Source organism: Sylvia atricapilla, chromosome 10 (assembly GCF_009819655.1).
Source record: "Sylvia atricapilla isolate bSylAtr1 chromosome 10, bSylAtr1.pri, whole genome shotgun sequence".
NCBI classification, from domain to species: Eukaryota; Metazoa; Chordata; class Aves; order Passeriformes; family Sylviidae; genus Sylvia; species Sylvia atricapilla.
This window is the reverse complement of record NC_089149.1, coordinates 10,423,927-10,439,372: the sequence shown is the minus strand read 5'-3', so window position 1 is coordinate 10,439,372 and position 15,446 is coordinate 10,423,927. Positions and strand designations below refer to the sequence as shown.

The 15,446-nt window shown below is 44.4% G+C and overlaps 1 protein-coding gene across 5 annotated transcripts in view; it reads right to left on the bottom strand.

Annotated features, from left to right (window-relative positions):
- Nucleotides 1-15,446, bottom strand: part of LPP (LIM domain containing preferred translocation partner in lipoma) — a 318,669-nt gene that overhangs the window by 106,779 nt on the left and 196,444 nt on the right. For all 5 annotated transcript variants that reach the window (XM_066325946.1, XM_066325945.1, XM_066325948.1 and 2 more), the window contains one exon: nt 7,247-7,921. In XM_066325946.1, coding sequence (XP_066182043.1) covers nt 7,247-7,921 — 675 coding nt within the window. The remainder of the gene's footprint in view (nt 1-7,246; nt 7,922-15,446) is intronic.

Genomic DNA, 15,446 nt, shown 5'->3' with positions numbered 1-15,446 from the left:
AAAAGGCACATGAATATTACTCTGCTACAAGCAAGACGTAGTTCATCTGATATTTTTCAGTAGAGAAAATACACTGTGTCTGGAACAAAGAAGAAAATGTGACTGGAAAGTTTAGAGCCCTTAAATTAATTCCCTAGACAAAAAGTTGAGGCATCATACTCATAATATCATGTTATGTAACTTGCTGTGGAGCCAGGCAGCTACTAAGTGAAATACTATGAGTTATAAAAACAAAATATTGTTGTGAAAACAATTTTACAGCTTTATAATTCACTATTATTTTCATTTAAGAACAAAACTGTCAGTATAATTGCAGATTCTGTTTGCCTTGCAGGAGTTCTTTCAGCCTGTGATAGGAAACCTCTTCTTTTTTAAAAAACTTTTTCTTCCCCCAAAGGTTGCTATTAAATTTACTATATTATGTGTCTTTATAGTTATTCAGAGGTAAATCTTAACAGGAAGCCCATTATGTGGGGGCCAAAGTTAGTTTAACACCAGAACATTTATGATCAGTAAATGTAACCATATATTAGCAATTGCTTCATACCATTACTCTTAGATGAAACAAATATTATATCAGCAGACATTATAGACTACTTTGTAATCTTTACAACTGAATATCTATTTTTGGTGGGATCCTACACAGCTTGCACTGCTCACTGTGAATCCTGACAGCTTTCTAACTTGCCTGCTTATTCAAGTACTAGGCTCAAGAGCCTGTCTGTGCACAACCATCCCTATCCACGGAAAAATGATTCGCCTTTTAAACCATGTGCAGACCCCTACACAAAGTGGTGCTTCAGTAACAAACCATTACTATTTTATCTGTATGTGTGCCATCAAAAACTGGATTAAGACTGCAAATAAGTTTCACAGAGGTCAGTGGGGAAAACCACCCAAATATAGGAAGATTCACTCCAAATAAGACATCACCCAAAGCATCCTCTGTGTTGTCACTGTGTTACGAGCATAGTGACTTCTCTCAACACTGGCATTACCATCAGGTCATAAACCCAAGGAGCTCCACATTAACAGGGCAGCCAGAGACCTTCTCAAACAGAAGAGCCACCAAACAACATCAGGATGCTCCATGTCTCCTTGTTCTGCCCAACTCCCCTAATCAATTGGTGCCTAACCTTAGACAAGTTTCTCTACCCATTCAGTTTCTCTAGCCATTCAATGGCTTCATTGCAATAAACTTGACAATGACACACAGGTTATCTAACAGAAGAAAGAACAGCTTCCTCACATGCTCTGGCTTTGAAAGAATTACAGTGGGCTTGGACTCGAGTGTATTTTAAAATGGAAGGAATCAGCTCCTCCAGTAATCAGCAGCACCATCACACACAACAGCCAGAGTCTGCCTGCAAATCAAGTGGCACTCACTTTTATGGGTGCTGCTTTCTGTAGTGAAAGCTGTAAGCCCTGTAGCAAGGCCAGCCATCCTTTTCTCATCGTGCTACAGACCAGGCTGCCTCTTAGAGACCTGAGCTCAGGCAGGGCTCAGGCAAGCCCCACTGCCTGGAAACCAGCCAGCCTCCCCTTCTGATGCTATATAAGTATACACTCACTGCATCTTATGACCTCAGACCCCAAATTCTTATGTAAGCCTGTAACACAGTCTGGTAGGATCTCTCAAGGTAGACATTTGGTTATCAAGAGTTAACCAGCACAGAAATAGAGCCCTTGATTAACTTCAAGGTTGCCCCATGCCTTATCATGTGTGGAGGCATTGTCCTCAGCTTATTTTAAGAAGGAGCAAGAAAGAACATCCAGGTATTATGCCAAAAGCCTCTTTCTCAATTATTCCTCTTATATTTCTAACCCATTGTGGCTGCCTAAAGGCTAAAGCTGCAAAAGCTGCATCCTGAAGCTGTAAATTTAAGTTAGTTTTCAGTATATGCTGACCTGACTTACTCCTGTAACTGCAGGCTCCCTGTTATCTTTAACTTCAAGGTAATTGTTTGGCAACTCTTTGTTTCACTATTTCAGGAAAACAATTCAAATATATGATTCCTAAGAGAAAAAACTGATTAATTGCTCTGTCATCAACTGGTTCCTGCTAGTATATGGAGTGCTTAAATAATAAAAATATAATACAAAGAACAAAGAGTAAAGTTCTTAAATGAACATGTTAAACACATTTCGTGCCAAGCATTGGGCTCTTTCAGAAGTCTAGTGTATAAACCAGACTGTGTCAAATTCCTGCAGTCCGGATAAGGACACCATTCTGAAAACACCTCTGCATCTCTTGCCAGCACCTATTCACCTGAAAGAACCCAAAGATTTTCATGCAGAGATTTATAATAACTTGAAGAGGAAAACATCATTCTCAATGCCACAGTATCACAAGTCCTGAGCTTCTCATCTTATTGTTAGACACAACTGCCTTCTTTCCCCTCCTCCTCCTTTTAAGAGAAGCAACAGTATTTAATTTAATCCACCCAGAAGCAGTGACAGAGTCAGCAGCTGATATACAGCTAGTGCTGGTTAGAACTCTGAATTACTGTTTTGTGAAGAATGTCAACATTTTGACATTTGTTGCTATTCTCAGGGTAGAAAGGAACTGCATATTCATCTGGAAATTTTGAAATGTCACACTGAACTCACAGATTCAACTCTGAATTTCAGAATTTCACCTTCTATTTCATTTTACATTAGCTTTCAGTCTTTTTTAATTCATTAAATGCCAAAGTAGAATATTTTAAATAACCCTTTTTAACTTTACTTTGTTTTGCTTTATTTGAGCATATTAAAACTATGGGAAGCCACTGTCCCACACTGACAGGAAACCAACTTCAATCATAATTTTACACTGCCTCCAAATTCCATCCACTGAAAATCTTTATATGTGACTTTTGTGAAGAAGACACTTGGGTGAAGACATAAAATTCTGGGTGAGAAGACACTTTGAGGAAGGCAAGCAATGCAAAGCAAGCTGCCTGCCTTTCTCCACAAGTCAAAAGTGACACTAGGAAGGAATATATCCCTTTGACAGGAGGAGGGAATCTGGCAGACTGCTTTTATTCAGCTGCAGAGAAGGAAAAACTTCTAGTTGCTAAATTAACAGCAAACAGCAAGAGAATTAGTCTCAGTTCAAATGCAAGTGCCTGAGGTATCTCCTTCATGTGAGTGATGGCAGACTGTAAAAATTATTAAACCAGTACAAGAGAAGTGCATCAGTCACAGCGAAGGGCACTGGTGTGCATACGTTTCTGAGGCAAAGATGAAACTTCCAAGCAAATGTCTCCATCGCAGGTATTAAATCAGTGGAAAAACTGACAAAAGCTGTGTAAAACGAGAAAACAGCGAGCCATCACAGTCCCTTTTGGGCACTGAGAGCTGCATGAGACCATGTCAGGGCTGGGTGCAGCAGGCAGCAAAGAAATCACCTCCAGCAGTGCGGAAACCATGTGGTGGCTGAGGTCCGCTAGTCACGAGCAGCCACCACCACCTAAACCACGGCACAAGCACGAGCTGCCTCATTAAATCCTCCTGGTTTACAGTTGTCTCTCTTCATGGTGCTCACCTGGAAAGATGTGCAAAACTGAAGAGCTGCCTGAAGAGGAGGCCATGCTCCATATGCACTGTTGGCTCCACAGGTGTGAATGGGGATTCTGGGACCCGTGGCTGACCAGGTTAATGAGCTGGGGCACTTGTGCCATGTCTGGGAGAACAGACACGGCTACCAAAGGGACATTGCTCCCTTTCTCCTTCCAGCAAATCTGCAGCAAAGGAACGTGGATTCGGATGCTGTACCAAATCAGAGTTACAAGACAATTCTGTCTTCACCAAATTGGTAAATTGCTCTCAAGAGATCAATGTTTTTGTTAAGATTTCCACCATGCTGGACCAGAGCCACAAAGCTGTTTCAAATGGCTTCAGTGGTACCTAGTCCAGACGTTGAAAACATGAAGGTCCCTTTAGGAAGGAATGTGCTTCCCAAAGCCTGTGAGTAGAATTAGGAGAATAGCGGTGATCTGAGATCTAGGAAGAACTGATGTCCCAGAGACACCTCTCAAATACACCAGGAGATACATGAAGTCCCTAAAAGGTCCATAAATTCCCTTGGGAGATATGACGGTGTCTCAAAAATGCTCAAACATGACCAAAATCAGTGAATTGAGCTAGACCTATTTGTAGATATGAGAACTCAACAAGGGTTTTCAATGTCCTAACCAGTTCAGCACAGAAACATTTGGTGATAGATGAGTTGGTCAGTGGCAGGAGTTCACCAGTCCTGCTTTGGCCACAGGGCAAAGTTCTGGGAATAACCACGTCAGAAACTGGCTTTGTCATATGTCTACTATGGACATCTTGGTGACAGAAATGAGCATCCCTAAGGAGCCACCCTGGCCTTGTGCCCTCTGCCCTTTGGGAGAGGAGAAGTTAAGAGAGAGGCTTCAGATTTTGACTTGGTCTGAGCCAGCGCAGCAAGAGCAAGAGAGGAGCCAAATGGTCTCATGAGAACTCTGCTGCTGCTCCTACAAAAGCCCCCACCACTCACCATCCAGAAGAGAAAGCTCCTGAGATTTTTTTGGCTGTGGAAGTACATGAAAGTTTAAATGAGGACATGCACTCCACCAGATCATTTCCTAACTAGGACTTGGGCACAAATGCTAGACAGGGTGCTGCAAAAGACTAAAATGCTCAGAGGCTTCACATGCATGACTCTCACTCCATAAGTGGCTCTAGGACAGAATGCAATGTGGAATTGTGTGTGAGTAAAACTCATTGTTTTCAGCAGGCTTTAAGAACCAGTACAGATTATTTGCTGTTCCCATACCAATCCAGATTTATTTTGGATCAGCAGCGACTTCAACATGATTAGTACACAGCGAAAAACACAGAGCCACAGTGTCATGAACCTCTTCCTAGCCAGAATGACAAATATAACCTCTTTTTTTTTTACCCTTTAAAAACATGAAACGAATTTAATGAAAAACTTTGCCTCTCACAGTGATGGATCATGGTATATGTTAGAATTAAGGACCATGAACTCTTACTTAATCTCTTATGGATTTGCTACAACATCCTTAATAATTTGCACACAAATTATGTTCAAGATTAGGCATGCACTATTCTGAATACATTTAGAAATTGTTTGATATTTTAAAATCATTTCCTTGCAAGAAGAAAAATTCCTAAAGGTCCTCTTACATTTTATGTGGTATATATTAATGCTTCCTACCCTTTCTGTTTCCTTAACTGAAAGTTATCAAATCAACCTTGAAAATGCAAAACACAACCAAATGCAGAATCATGTGTGTGTGTAGGAAAAGACGTTAAAATTCACATGATAGTAAAGTCAAATTACAGTGACAATTCTCTGTAACAGATACCTTGATCTAACACAGCCTTCTTTTTCCCTTTTAAATAAAATTCCCAAAGTCGATTTTCTGAATGAGTTATTCTGCAAAAGAAGAGAATAGCACATGATAAGGCTGGACAACACTGTTTTAAAGGCAAAGCCTGTCACCAATATGTTACAGGAGATCTGTAAGCTCAAAAGTGAGGTAGGCAAGAAAATAGCTATTTAGCAGGCTGGAAGAGAAAGTTTCTGGAGGGATTTATCATCAAGCAGATGATAGTCTGTTCTGTGGAAGAACTGAAATTTTTTTTTTAGAGAGACATTTATGAAGTATTTCTGCATGTGTATTTGCAAATGCCACGTGCACACACACTAACATGTATATATAAATACATACAGGCAGACATGAAACCCCAAACTTGAGCTAAATTAAATTGTCCCTCCAGCTTTGTAATGCAAATGAGACTAACAGGCTTGTGCTGTTTGTGGTTCGAGATGATTTGCGTTTCCATAGAGATGCAGCCCGAACTACAGTTTTTATATTTTTTATATATATAACCCTACTTGTATCTATAAAAGTCTAAATACGGATCTGCTGTACCTCAGCATTTCCTCAGTGACTCCGCTGGAACCACAACAATTTACACCAGTTAAGGCTATGTGCAAATTTTGTGTCTTTCACTACTTTTCAGTCTAAGCTCTATACCAAGTACCTGCAGAGCTGAGGGTTTATTGCTTCTCCCCTTGCTTCAAAGCTTCTTGTTAAGGAAAAGGAACTGAGAAAAAGCAGCTCTTAGCTGCCAGTAGATAATATTTCAATGACTTCTGTAATTTCTAACCCTTTCTAAACGGCTTCAAGAAACATCTTTGCCTTTCAAAGTTTGCACTGTCAGGAAACCTGGAATTCAGGGAAGACCATCTGTGTGCCGTTAGGGAAGGAAATTACTACGGGACAGGCTTTCTGTTATGTGTCAGAAGCTTTTTCCCCCTTCCCTGTGAGCACCCACGAACTCAAGAGCACTGATGTGCTCAGATGTGCTGAGGTGGGCCTGGGCAGCAACAGCATCACTGCCTCCCTGCCTCACCCTTTGTGGAACCTCAGCTCGTCACACACAACGAGGACGCCACAAAGCTAAAACACCTCTGCCCTCCCAGAGCCACATCAGAGATGTCCACCAGCTGAAGTGACAAAACCCAGGCAGGATAAGCTAGGGCAGAGAAACCAGGCAGACCCGTCTTTAACTTTCTATTTCAAATTGACTTCACTTAGTGGGGTCCAGGTGCTTTTTGAAGTGGATGGGCCACCCGGTGTACCAGCATCGGAGAGGAAAACCAGAGCTGAGCTCTGTGGGGACTCATTTCCATGTGGTTTCAGTGATAAGTGATCTTTGAACAGCGACACACCAGAGGACAACCTCCGCAATTATGCTGAACCACAATCAAAACCAGCCTCTCGTGTACCTCCCATCTGCCTGAGGACAGGCAGGATTAGCTGTTGAACCAGGGATGTCCACAAGCACATGAAGCAGCTCATACCCAACCTCTCACTTTATCTTGCGAACGCCCAGAAGAAAAGGCTCCCGTTCAGTGATGCCTTACGGAGGCATGGCCAGGGAGCTCCTCGGGCAACAGCATGTCACAGTGACAAAGCCTCCCTCCCTCCCTCCCTCCCGTGGTCTGACACCATGCTTCCACAAGTGACACCACCTCACCATTCGAGGCTAATGTGTTTTCTAAGCCCCTGCAGAGGCTCTTTTCATGGCAGATGAGAGTTCCCCATTTCCAGCTTTTAAGAGGCCATATGTAGGGAGACCTGCCCCATACATCTGATAGCACTGCCTTAACCTCCACCACCTTTCAGGGAGTGTCCCAGGCCACTCAAGGCTCAGCCATGTGGCTCTCCCAGGGATGCCAGTGACCACTGGCATCTCTTACCTTCTGCTGCAGGGTGGGCTGCTGTGGGGCCAGCACTGGGTCAGTGATGTAGGTCTTCTTTGTGCCCGGCGGCTGGTAGAGCCCAGGGGCAGCCTGGCCCATAGCATTACCGGCAGGATACGCCGGCTCTGGCTTCCAGGAGCTCTGAGGCACGTAGGGCGCTTCGGAGCCGTTCCTGCCGCCGTAGCCGCCGTAGTAGGGCTCCTGGTAGCGGCCCTGCGGAGGTGTGTATCCGTAGGCGGGCTCGGCGGGCCGGCCGGGCGCGGGGCCGTAGCCGTAGCCGGGCCCGTGGGGCTGCGGCGCTCCGTACGGAGGGGCAGCGGGCTGGCGGGACGGCGCCGTGCCGTAGGGCTGGCCGGGCCCCAGGCTGCCGTAGTGCCCGGGCTGCGGGCTGGGCGGCTGGTAGTGCGGGCTGGGCTGCGCCGTCCTCACCTGCACGTTGAAGGCCGGGCGGCTGGGCGTGGAGGCCGTGGCGTAGGAGGCCGGCACCGGCTGCGGCTTCAGGGTGCCAACGGGAGTGACCGGGATGGGCGCCGGCTGCCCCGGGCCCTTGGCAGTGGTCTTCTTGGTGGCAGTGAGGGGAGGCTGGTTGGGGATGATCATCCGCTTGTGGCCGGTGACAGGAGTGGACACAGATGGCGTGGTGGCAGCGGAGCTGCTTGAGGTGCCAGAGCCCTGGAGAGCAAGGAGAGAGACACAGGGTCAGCAGGAGAGGCCACCTGGGCACTGGGTCAACGAGGGTGGAAACGGGGGTTTATAGAAACATCTGCACAGCAACTCACATTGCTTAGGAAAGCAAGAATAACCTAGGGCCATGCATTATAGACTGGTAATAGCAACCTTCCCCTGCTCTGACAGAACAGGGACAGCACCGCAGCAGCCGAGCAGAACTGCCGTGCATGGCATTTCATCTCTCCTTGGAGGCTTCTCCTCCGCCTCCAAACAAACAAACAAATTAAAAAATGATACATGCAAAAAGAAAGGGAGACTCGCTAGAGGATAATTAGGGAAAACCCCATGCATTCCTGTGAAAATGAGGCCGTTCTGTAAAAGAGAGAAAATGAGATTATAGTCTCTATGGAAACATGAAATTCCTTGGGTCCCAAGAGCACCTGTAGGGTTCTGCCCCAATACAGGAGCTCCTTTAACTGCACAGGAGGCAGCAGATTGGGATAGCCTGCAAGCAGGTCCCAGGCTGTAAGAGTGAACTCTGATCAAAGCAAGTCACTGAGGTGTCCCTACTCTGGCTGTATTGGTTGAAAACCTGGAATGACCCCAGAAAAGTTAAATGCTACACATCCTTCATTAAAGGGCAGAAAGCAGGTCAAGATTTCCAAGAGCTTCAGAAGTCAGCTCCTACCATGGCAGCCATGTAACTCTGCACTGGTGCCCCAGGCACAGCAATGCTGGAGCAGCCAGGGAAGAGGATCACAGCAAATACTGCTGCTTCCTGCAATTTGGCCACGGAATTAAGCTTTGGTGCAGTGACGCCATCTAATAAGCATCACGCATCTTTCAGTCTAATGTACTTGTTTGTCTGGCTTACCTTGCATTTAAATGCTCGAAAACACCAGTGTGAAAGACACCTTTGTAAAAGTGCTAACAATGTGAAATAGTTTCTGAAGAACACTGACAAACACTCTTTATGTCTTTTCACTAAATCAAAGAAGAGCAAACTTGAATTTCCAGAGTTTGGGATTAGGTATAATTTCTTGCTTCTCAGTTTTCCTTTATTCTAAAAGAGTGCCTGAATTTTATGCCTTCTGCAGAGAAATGCATTAAAGTGAAGACATGCAGTTTGACTGCACTTAACACCATAACTGTAGGACGTCATATCTCATTCAAATTTCCTGTACCAGGCTTGATCACATCCATGATCTGCTTGATAACCTACAAGTTCACAGCAGCCCAAAGGCAGACCAGCTCAGCCCATGCTTATGTGCACTCTAAGGCTTATGTGCCACCTTTAAATGACCAACGTTGTATTTGTCCCCAGGTGTTCCTGCTTTATACAGGCACCCTGACCTCCACCTACTGCTCCAGCACCCTCTTGCTGGGGAGGGCATGGTGAGGACTCTTCAGGACATGCACAAGCGGTACTGGGGCCAGAGAAATCCTGTGCCTGGTCAGCAGGTGGCGGCAATTAATTGCTGCCAAACCACCCAGAGGGGGCTGGGGGAGCTTCAGGCACCCTGAGCCTCCAAGGATTCCAAACTCATCCTCTGAACGGGGTGGGAGAATCTCATCCTCTGTACAGAGTGGTTGTGTCCGCCAACCACCTCATACAAAGAAAAAGAAGGTAAGTACGAGCAACTCAGCTTCTAGTGCACAGCCTACAAGCAACTCTACCCAAGGGATAAGGAAGCTCTACCACCCAACTGGCAGCTCTTCCCTGGTGATGTGCAAATACTTTTTTGCTGATGCACTGGTAAAGACCTTATTCCTGCAATCACACCTTCAGGGCAAACCTCCCACAGGGAAGCACTATAAATCAGCAAAAAAAAACAGGCAAATAAGAGCATCAGTCTGTTTTGAGAGATGTAAAAGGTGTGTATTCAGAGGTGGGGAATAATAAGGCAGCAAACTTCTGCTGGAGGAAAAAACATCTCAATGTATTCACACTCTGACCCTGCTAACAGATCCATGACAAGGCAGCACACAGACAGACTGAAGAGATTTTGAAACTGAGAACAAGGAAGAGCTGAAGCGTGTCTCAGTTGAACTGCAAGGGCAGAGACAGGTTAAGGGTCTGTAGCCCTCCATTAATACTGCCTGATTCTTCTACTTCTGAAACACCTGAAGAGAAGCCAGCAATCCTCCACCCCTGAATCAGAACACAACTGCACTAGCACTCATTGCTAGCAAGAAAACTCGTTTTCTGTCAGAATTGTTCTCCTATGTCAGGTTGGCATTTATGCCTGGGAGTGCCAGAAACTTTCCCATTTCCTCACCTATTTCATTCTAGTAAATTATAGGAGCTTGTCCACTTACTGTAATGAGATGAAAGGTCCACAATGCAGCACTGTGTAATTACCAGCAGAAAAGCATTTTTTTTTCCATGTGAAGAGGTAGAAGGTAGATAATGTTATAAAGACAATGGCCTGTCTGGGGGAGGGGGAAGGACCAAACCAAAACAACATAAGCGAGCCCTGTTCACCACATTCTGTATTTCTGAATGCAGACTCTGGAAGCAGGTCATGACAAACACTACTAAAGCTCTTCTGATCCTATCTCAAGAACTGGGGGACTTTAATCTTACATATAAACATCCACATAACTTAATGGGCTTCACTTAATGGGCTGATGCCAGCCTCCTGCCTGGACTGGAATACACCTTATGAATGAATGACAAACCCTTCTTCCAAAAAAACCCTCAAACCCTCACAATCTGTGGACTGGCACTGAGCAGCTCCTGTGGTTTAACACTAGAGAGAGGATGAACTGGGAGCATCCCCTCCTGCATCAGAATCCAGTGAAGGAAGGTGGCAGTTTGGGGGAGCAGAGCCCAAACTTTGCTATCAACTCCCCAGCGAAGGCCCGAGCTAACAAGGACCGGCTGCATTGTGGCATCAAACCACAGGCTGCCTTGAGGAGGAGGAAGTTTGCATCAGTAGGAGTCCCCAGAGGCGCCCTTCGTGACTCATTCTGAATTCCTCTGAGGGCACTGGGCAAGTGTGTGATGAAAGCTGGGGTTTAGTGGGGGGAGGTGTAAGGCTAGCTGATGTGGTGTAGTAGAGAAATGGGACAGGCTACAGGGAATTTAACACTACTGGAGCGTTGATGATTTATGGGGACACAAGTTGGTTGTAGCTCTTGTGCAAGGGCACAGGTGAGGTATCACCATAAATCCTCTGCCCTTTTGCCTGACACAGAGAAGGGTGGCCACAGTCCAGCCATGCACTCAAATATCACCCCAGGCTTAAACCTTAAGATTACCAATGGATTAAGAAAAAACTTTATAAATGAACAGTAACTATGGACAAGATTCCTGCTCTGAGGACAGGAATGTGTGGGAAGAATGAGAAAAGGGTATTCAGATACCACTAGAAGAGAGATTTCAACAGCTGTCTGGAAGGCACTAGGAGGACAGGAGGGATGGATGAGGCTCTGAAGATGCCAGGTAGATGGAGTAATGAACAGAAGGCTGGAAGGGGCTATCTATATCACTGGGTACAGTCTAGCAAAACAGATGACTGTCGCAAAATTTTCATAGTCTGAAATCCATAGAACTTCCATCAACACAATGAGGTAGACTGATCCAAAAGCACATCAAAGTGACAACCCAGAAACATGAAAAAAAGCAGAAACAGGAGACAGAAAAAGGAGAAAGACAAAGAGTGAATTCATAGGAGCACAGGCATCCCTTTCTCCAGCAGCTCCTGGACAGCTCATTTCAAAACCATACTGCATTTGCAAGTGATTATCGCAGCCAAACACGCTCTCTGACATCCTCTGAGGGCTGTTTTCAGAGGAAGACAGGCTTTCCTCTGCTCGCCATGCCCTGACGAAACCGTCTGACACACTTCGCAAGTGCAAATTAAAACCACGCTACTTACCATCAACCCCTTCTTGCAAATTCATATTTGCAAGGAGAGTAAACTAGAAACCCCAGGTGTTGATAACATAGAGTCGTTAAGAGAAACTAGAGTAGGAAGGAGTTAAATTCAGAACCTCATCTACCACAAGCATTATAATACAAAATCTTTTTTTTTTTAAATGGGAAAGCACAAGAGCCTTGTTTAAACACAGATGGAAGTACCTAAATGTACTGCCTCTTCTACAAATGAATTATCCAGCAGTTCAAGTAAAGGTGAACTAATACTGACAAAATCAAGTAAAACTCAATCAAATGTGGGAGGAAAAAAACCCCAAAACACTTCTAAAAAAGTCTACCATGTATAACTATGAGGGGAATCGTTTTGCTTGGCAAATCCTGTCTTGTCTTCTTAAATGCAGAGGTTTATAAACATTTTCAGGAGTTTCTTGTACCAACCATCATAGGAAAAGTCTATGTCATTGTGATAAAGCCACACTGTCAAAGGGATATGACTGTCAGAGTTGGGTGTCTGGATTCTAAGCCACCCTGGTAGGGAAACACAAAATCCTGAGTATATTTGATTCTTCACTCTGTAGAAATTATTTATATAGATCTTAAATTAAATTCAGTTATGTACATCTCCAACTAAAAAGTCATTGCACAAGTACTAGGGATGAAACCTGTTGTTCTACAGAAATTAACCTATAATTCTTTGCCACTTGTCAGGGTTAAATCTTAAAAATAGTATAGAATATTCATAGCCTACAGCATGAGCATGATTCTATACGATCAGCTGGAATCAATATGAAAAGGACTTCATTCTTTGACTTTGCACATTTGTAGAATTATTTTTATAGCACCCCTTCAGTTACTCAAGTTTCAGAGACTGAATCAAAAATGCCAATACAAAGTTTATCACATTCTATTCAATTCTCCAGACATTTTTTCATAAAAGTACAGTTGAATAGCTTTAGCCCTTTAGCTGTCAAATTATCACTTATAAAGATACATTACTCCAGCTCAGTGATTTTCAACCTTTATGCTTGGCAGCCCCCAAATGTTTTTCAGAAGAGACAAGCTCCTTTATGGAGAAAGTTAATCTACTGACAATAAACACGGGTTTTTCAGTTACCTTTCATTGAATTCTTCTTAGTTACCTTAGGTGTGATCCATGGACCCCCAGGGTTTGCAGAGCAGAGGTTGAGAACCACGGCTCTAGCTGGGGCTGCCTTTTTTGGGCAATTCAGCCACTAATTACTCCAGGATAGGAATGAAACAATTCTTCTTCCTCGAAAGGCAGAAACCTGGCAACTACCGGTGGGCTGAACCCAGGATGCGGCGTTCTCAGGGGGCTGCCAGTTCACCGGGCCAGTGCAGCATCCCTCCTCCTAACTCGGCCCCTCTCCTCCATGGTCCACTGACACAAGCTGGGCTGAAACAAAGGGCCAGCTCAGGCCACCTGAAATCCTTTAAGTAGCACTCAATGGTGGTGGAAGTTGGAGGCCTGGGTGAGAAAGGCAGAAAATGGTGAAAAATGAACTTTGCTTTTCCTAACACAAATGACGGGCATTCACCTTTGCTAGCTGGAGATGCTTAAAGCTCTCTGAAATGTATCTCCACTGGGTCATTTATCCCATTCTAACACTGAAGCCTAAAACAGGGGAGATGAATCATCCACTGGGGGAATCTACTTCACTCCGCTGACTGTAAAAGAAGCATAAAAACAGGAAAGACAAGTCACTGAATATTTAGACAGCACAAGTTAGTGGAGACAAATTCCACAATAAGCAGGTAATTTTGATGTGACTGTAAGAAGCAGAGATCCCTTTTCCCTGCATTAAGTGCCCTGCCACTCAAGCTCAGCTACAGCAGCACACCAAAGGGATTTTTGAGTGCCAGCAGCTCAGACAATCTGCCAGGATCCTGCAGCACGCTGTAGCCAAGGCATGACCAAGAGGTTGTGTTGCAAGTTTATTTCTAGAGTATGAAGGGGGCTGACATGAATGAGACGCCCTTCCCCACCTCCTCTTCCACCTCTATGCTGAACAGTGGCTCCTACTGGAACTGGAGCTGCTGATTTTCCAGGAGCAGCATCTGGGCTGAACCTCCCTTCTGCCTGAGGTAGCAAACCTCAACTCCCCCTCAGTATGGGAGAGATAACCCCAGAGGAAAAAAAAAAAATACTCTGCTATGAAACCTGGGCCTCTGGGGTACCTGAAAATGTGAACAGGCATTTTAGGGGGTTTCCTGATGTGCAGACACCTCTACCTCCTGCTGACTTCAAATTCTGTATTTGAACAAGCTGCTTTGCCAGTGATAATGTATGGCCAAGTTCCCCTGAACCTGTCTGAACCTTTTTCTGTCTTAAATAACATCTGGGTGAAAATGAGAAATCTGGTCTCTCATTTGGGACTTGCAAATACCTGGAGTCCTGGTATAGCTCCAGCTGGGATGCTTCACATCCAGAGATCTTGAGTGGATGGACTGCTCCCATTTAGCATACCTGATGCATTTTCAATATACAGCATTCCCTGGCCTTCTTTATAATGTCCAGACAGTCCAAGTGCACTGAGGACACATCTTTACAACTCTGCACTGCTGCTATGCCGTGCACACAGCTCAGTTGCTAACAGAGATTTTTTTTAAAGTGTCAAAATGTCCTTAGAACCCAATCCAAAGTTTTGAAGTCTGGTCCAAACCTTAAACCCCTCAGCCAAAACACGCTTATAATCAGATGAAGTTTTTCTTTACACTTTCAACATTCTCTCATTTCTCATTTACAGCTGACAAGCGAGTGTCACGGATGTATGGGCTGTGCATGGATCACCAGCCACACTCAGACTTTGCAGATGTGGGATTCAATTTGCTGGCTTGATCACCAGAAGCTATCAAGGTACTCAAACAGACTGCTCCCAGGCATTACACCAAAAGAAGAAGAAGAGAAATCTAATAAAGTGTTCATCTCTGGTTCTCAAATGAAGAGAATACCTTGCGAATGCCATAAAGCGTTACAGGAACACAACTGCTTCTGAGCTTTGATCTGTTTTTCAGCTGCTACCACAGGTGGAAAAGGAGTCAACAGAGTTGTTAATGTTTCTGTCCATAACCTCTCTTGTACTCCTTGTGATGGCCCAGCCTGAAACCATGGGAGATGATGCACAGAATAAAAGGTGCTAAGAATTGACCTCCAGTATTTTATCATGGGAAACAGCCTTCCACAACTGATGAGTGCAGTTACACACACCTTGGTTCAGCTTTCAGTGCGGGTGTCAAGTGTTTTAGGCAATCTGGGTTTCCACTTTGCAACACTCCATTAATTCCAAAGAGTCTGAACACATCTGAAAAATTTGGTCTCCAAAACACAACAGTGTTATTCCAGGGAAGAATTTCCTTCTCAGTTTCATATTTACTTTTTTGTTTACCTAATACTATCGCTATGATGACTACTCTGAGCTTTTTTATTTGCTTTTCCTTTTCTGATGACTGATCATCTGGTATTTATGAGAAGGACTTTGTGAGAGACCAGTTTTAAAAGATGTACAAACAATTGACCTAAATACTTTTAACACTGATGGACAGTCAAGGTCCATAATTCTAGCTTAATTCATTGAAAGCGTTAGTTGTGATTTAAACTCTTCTATTTAATCAATTCCACTTGAGCAC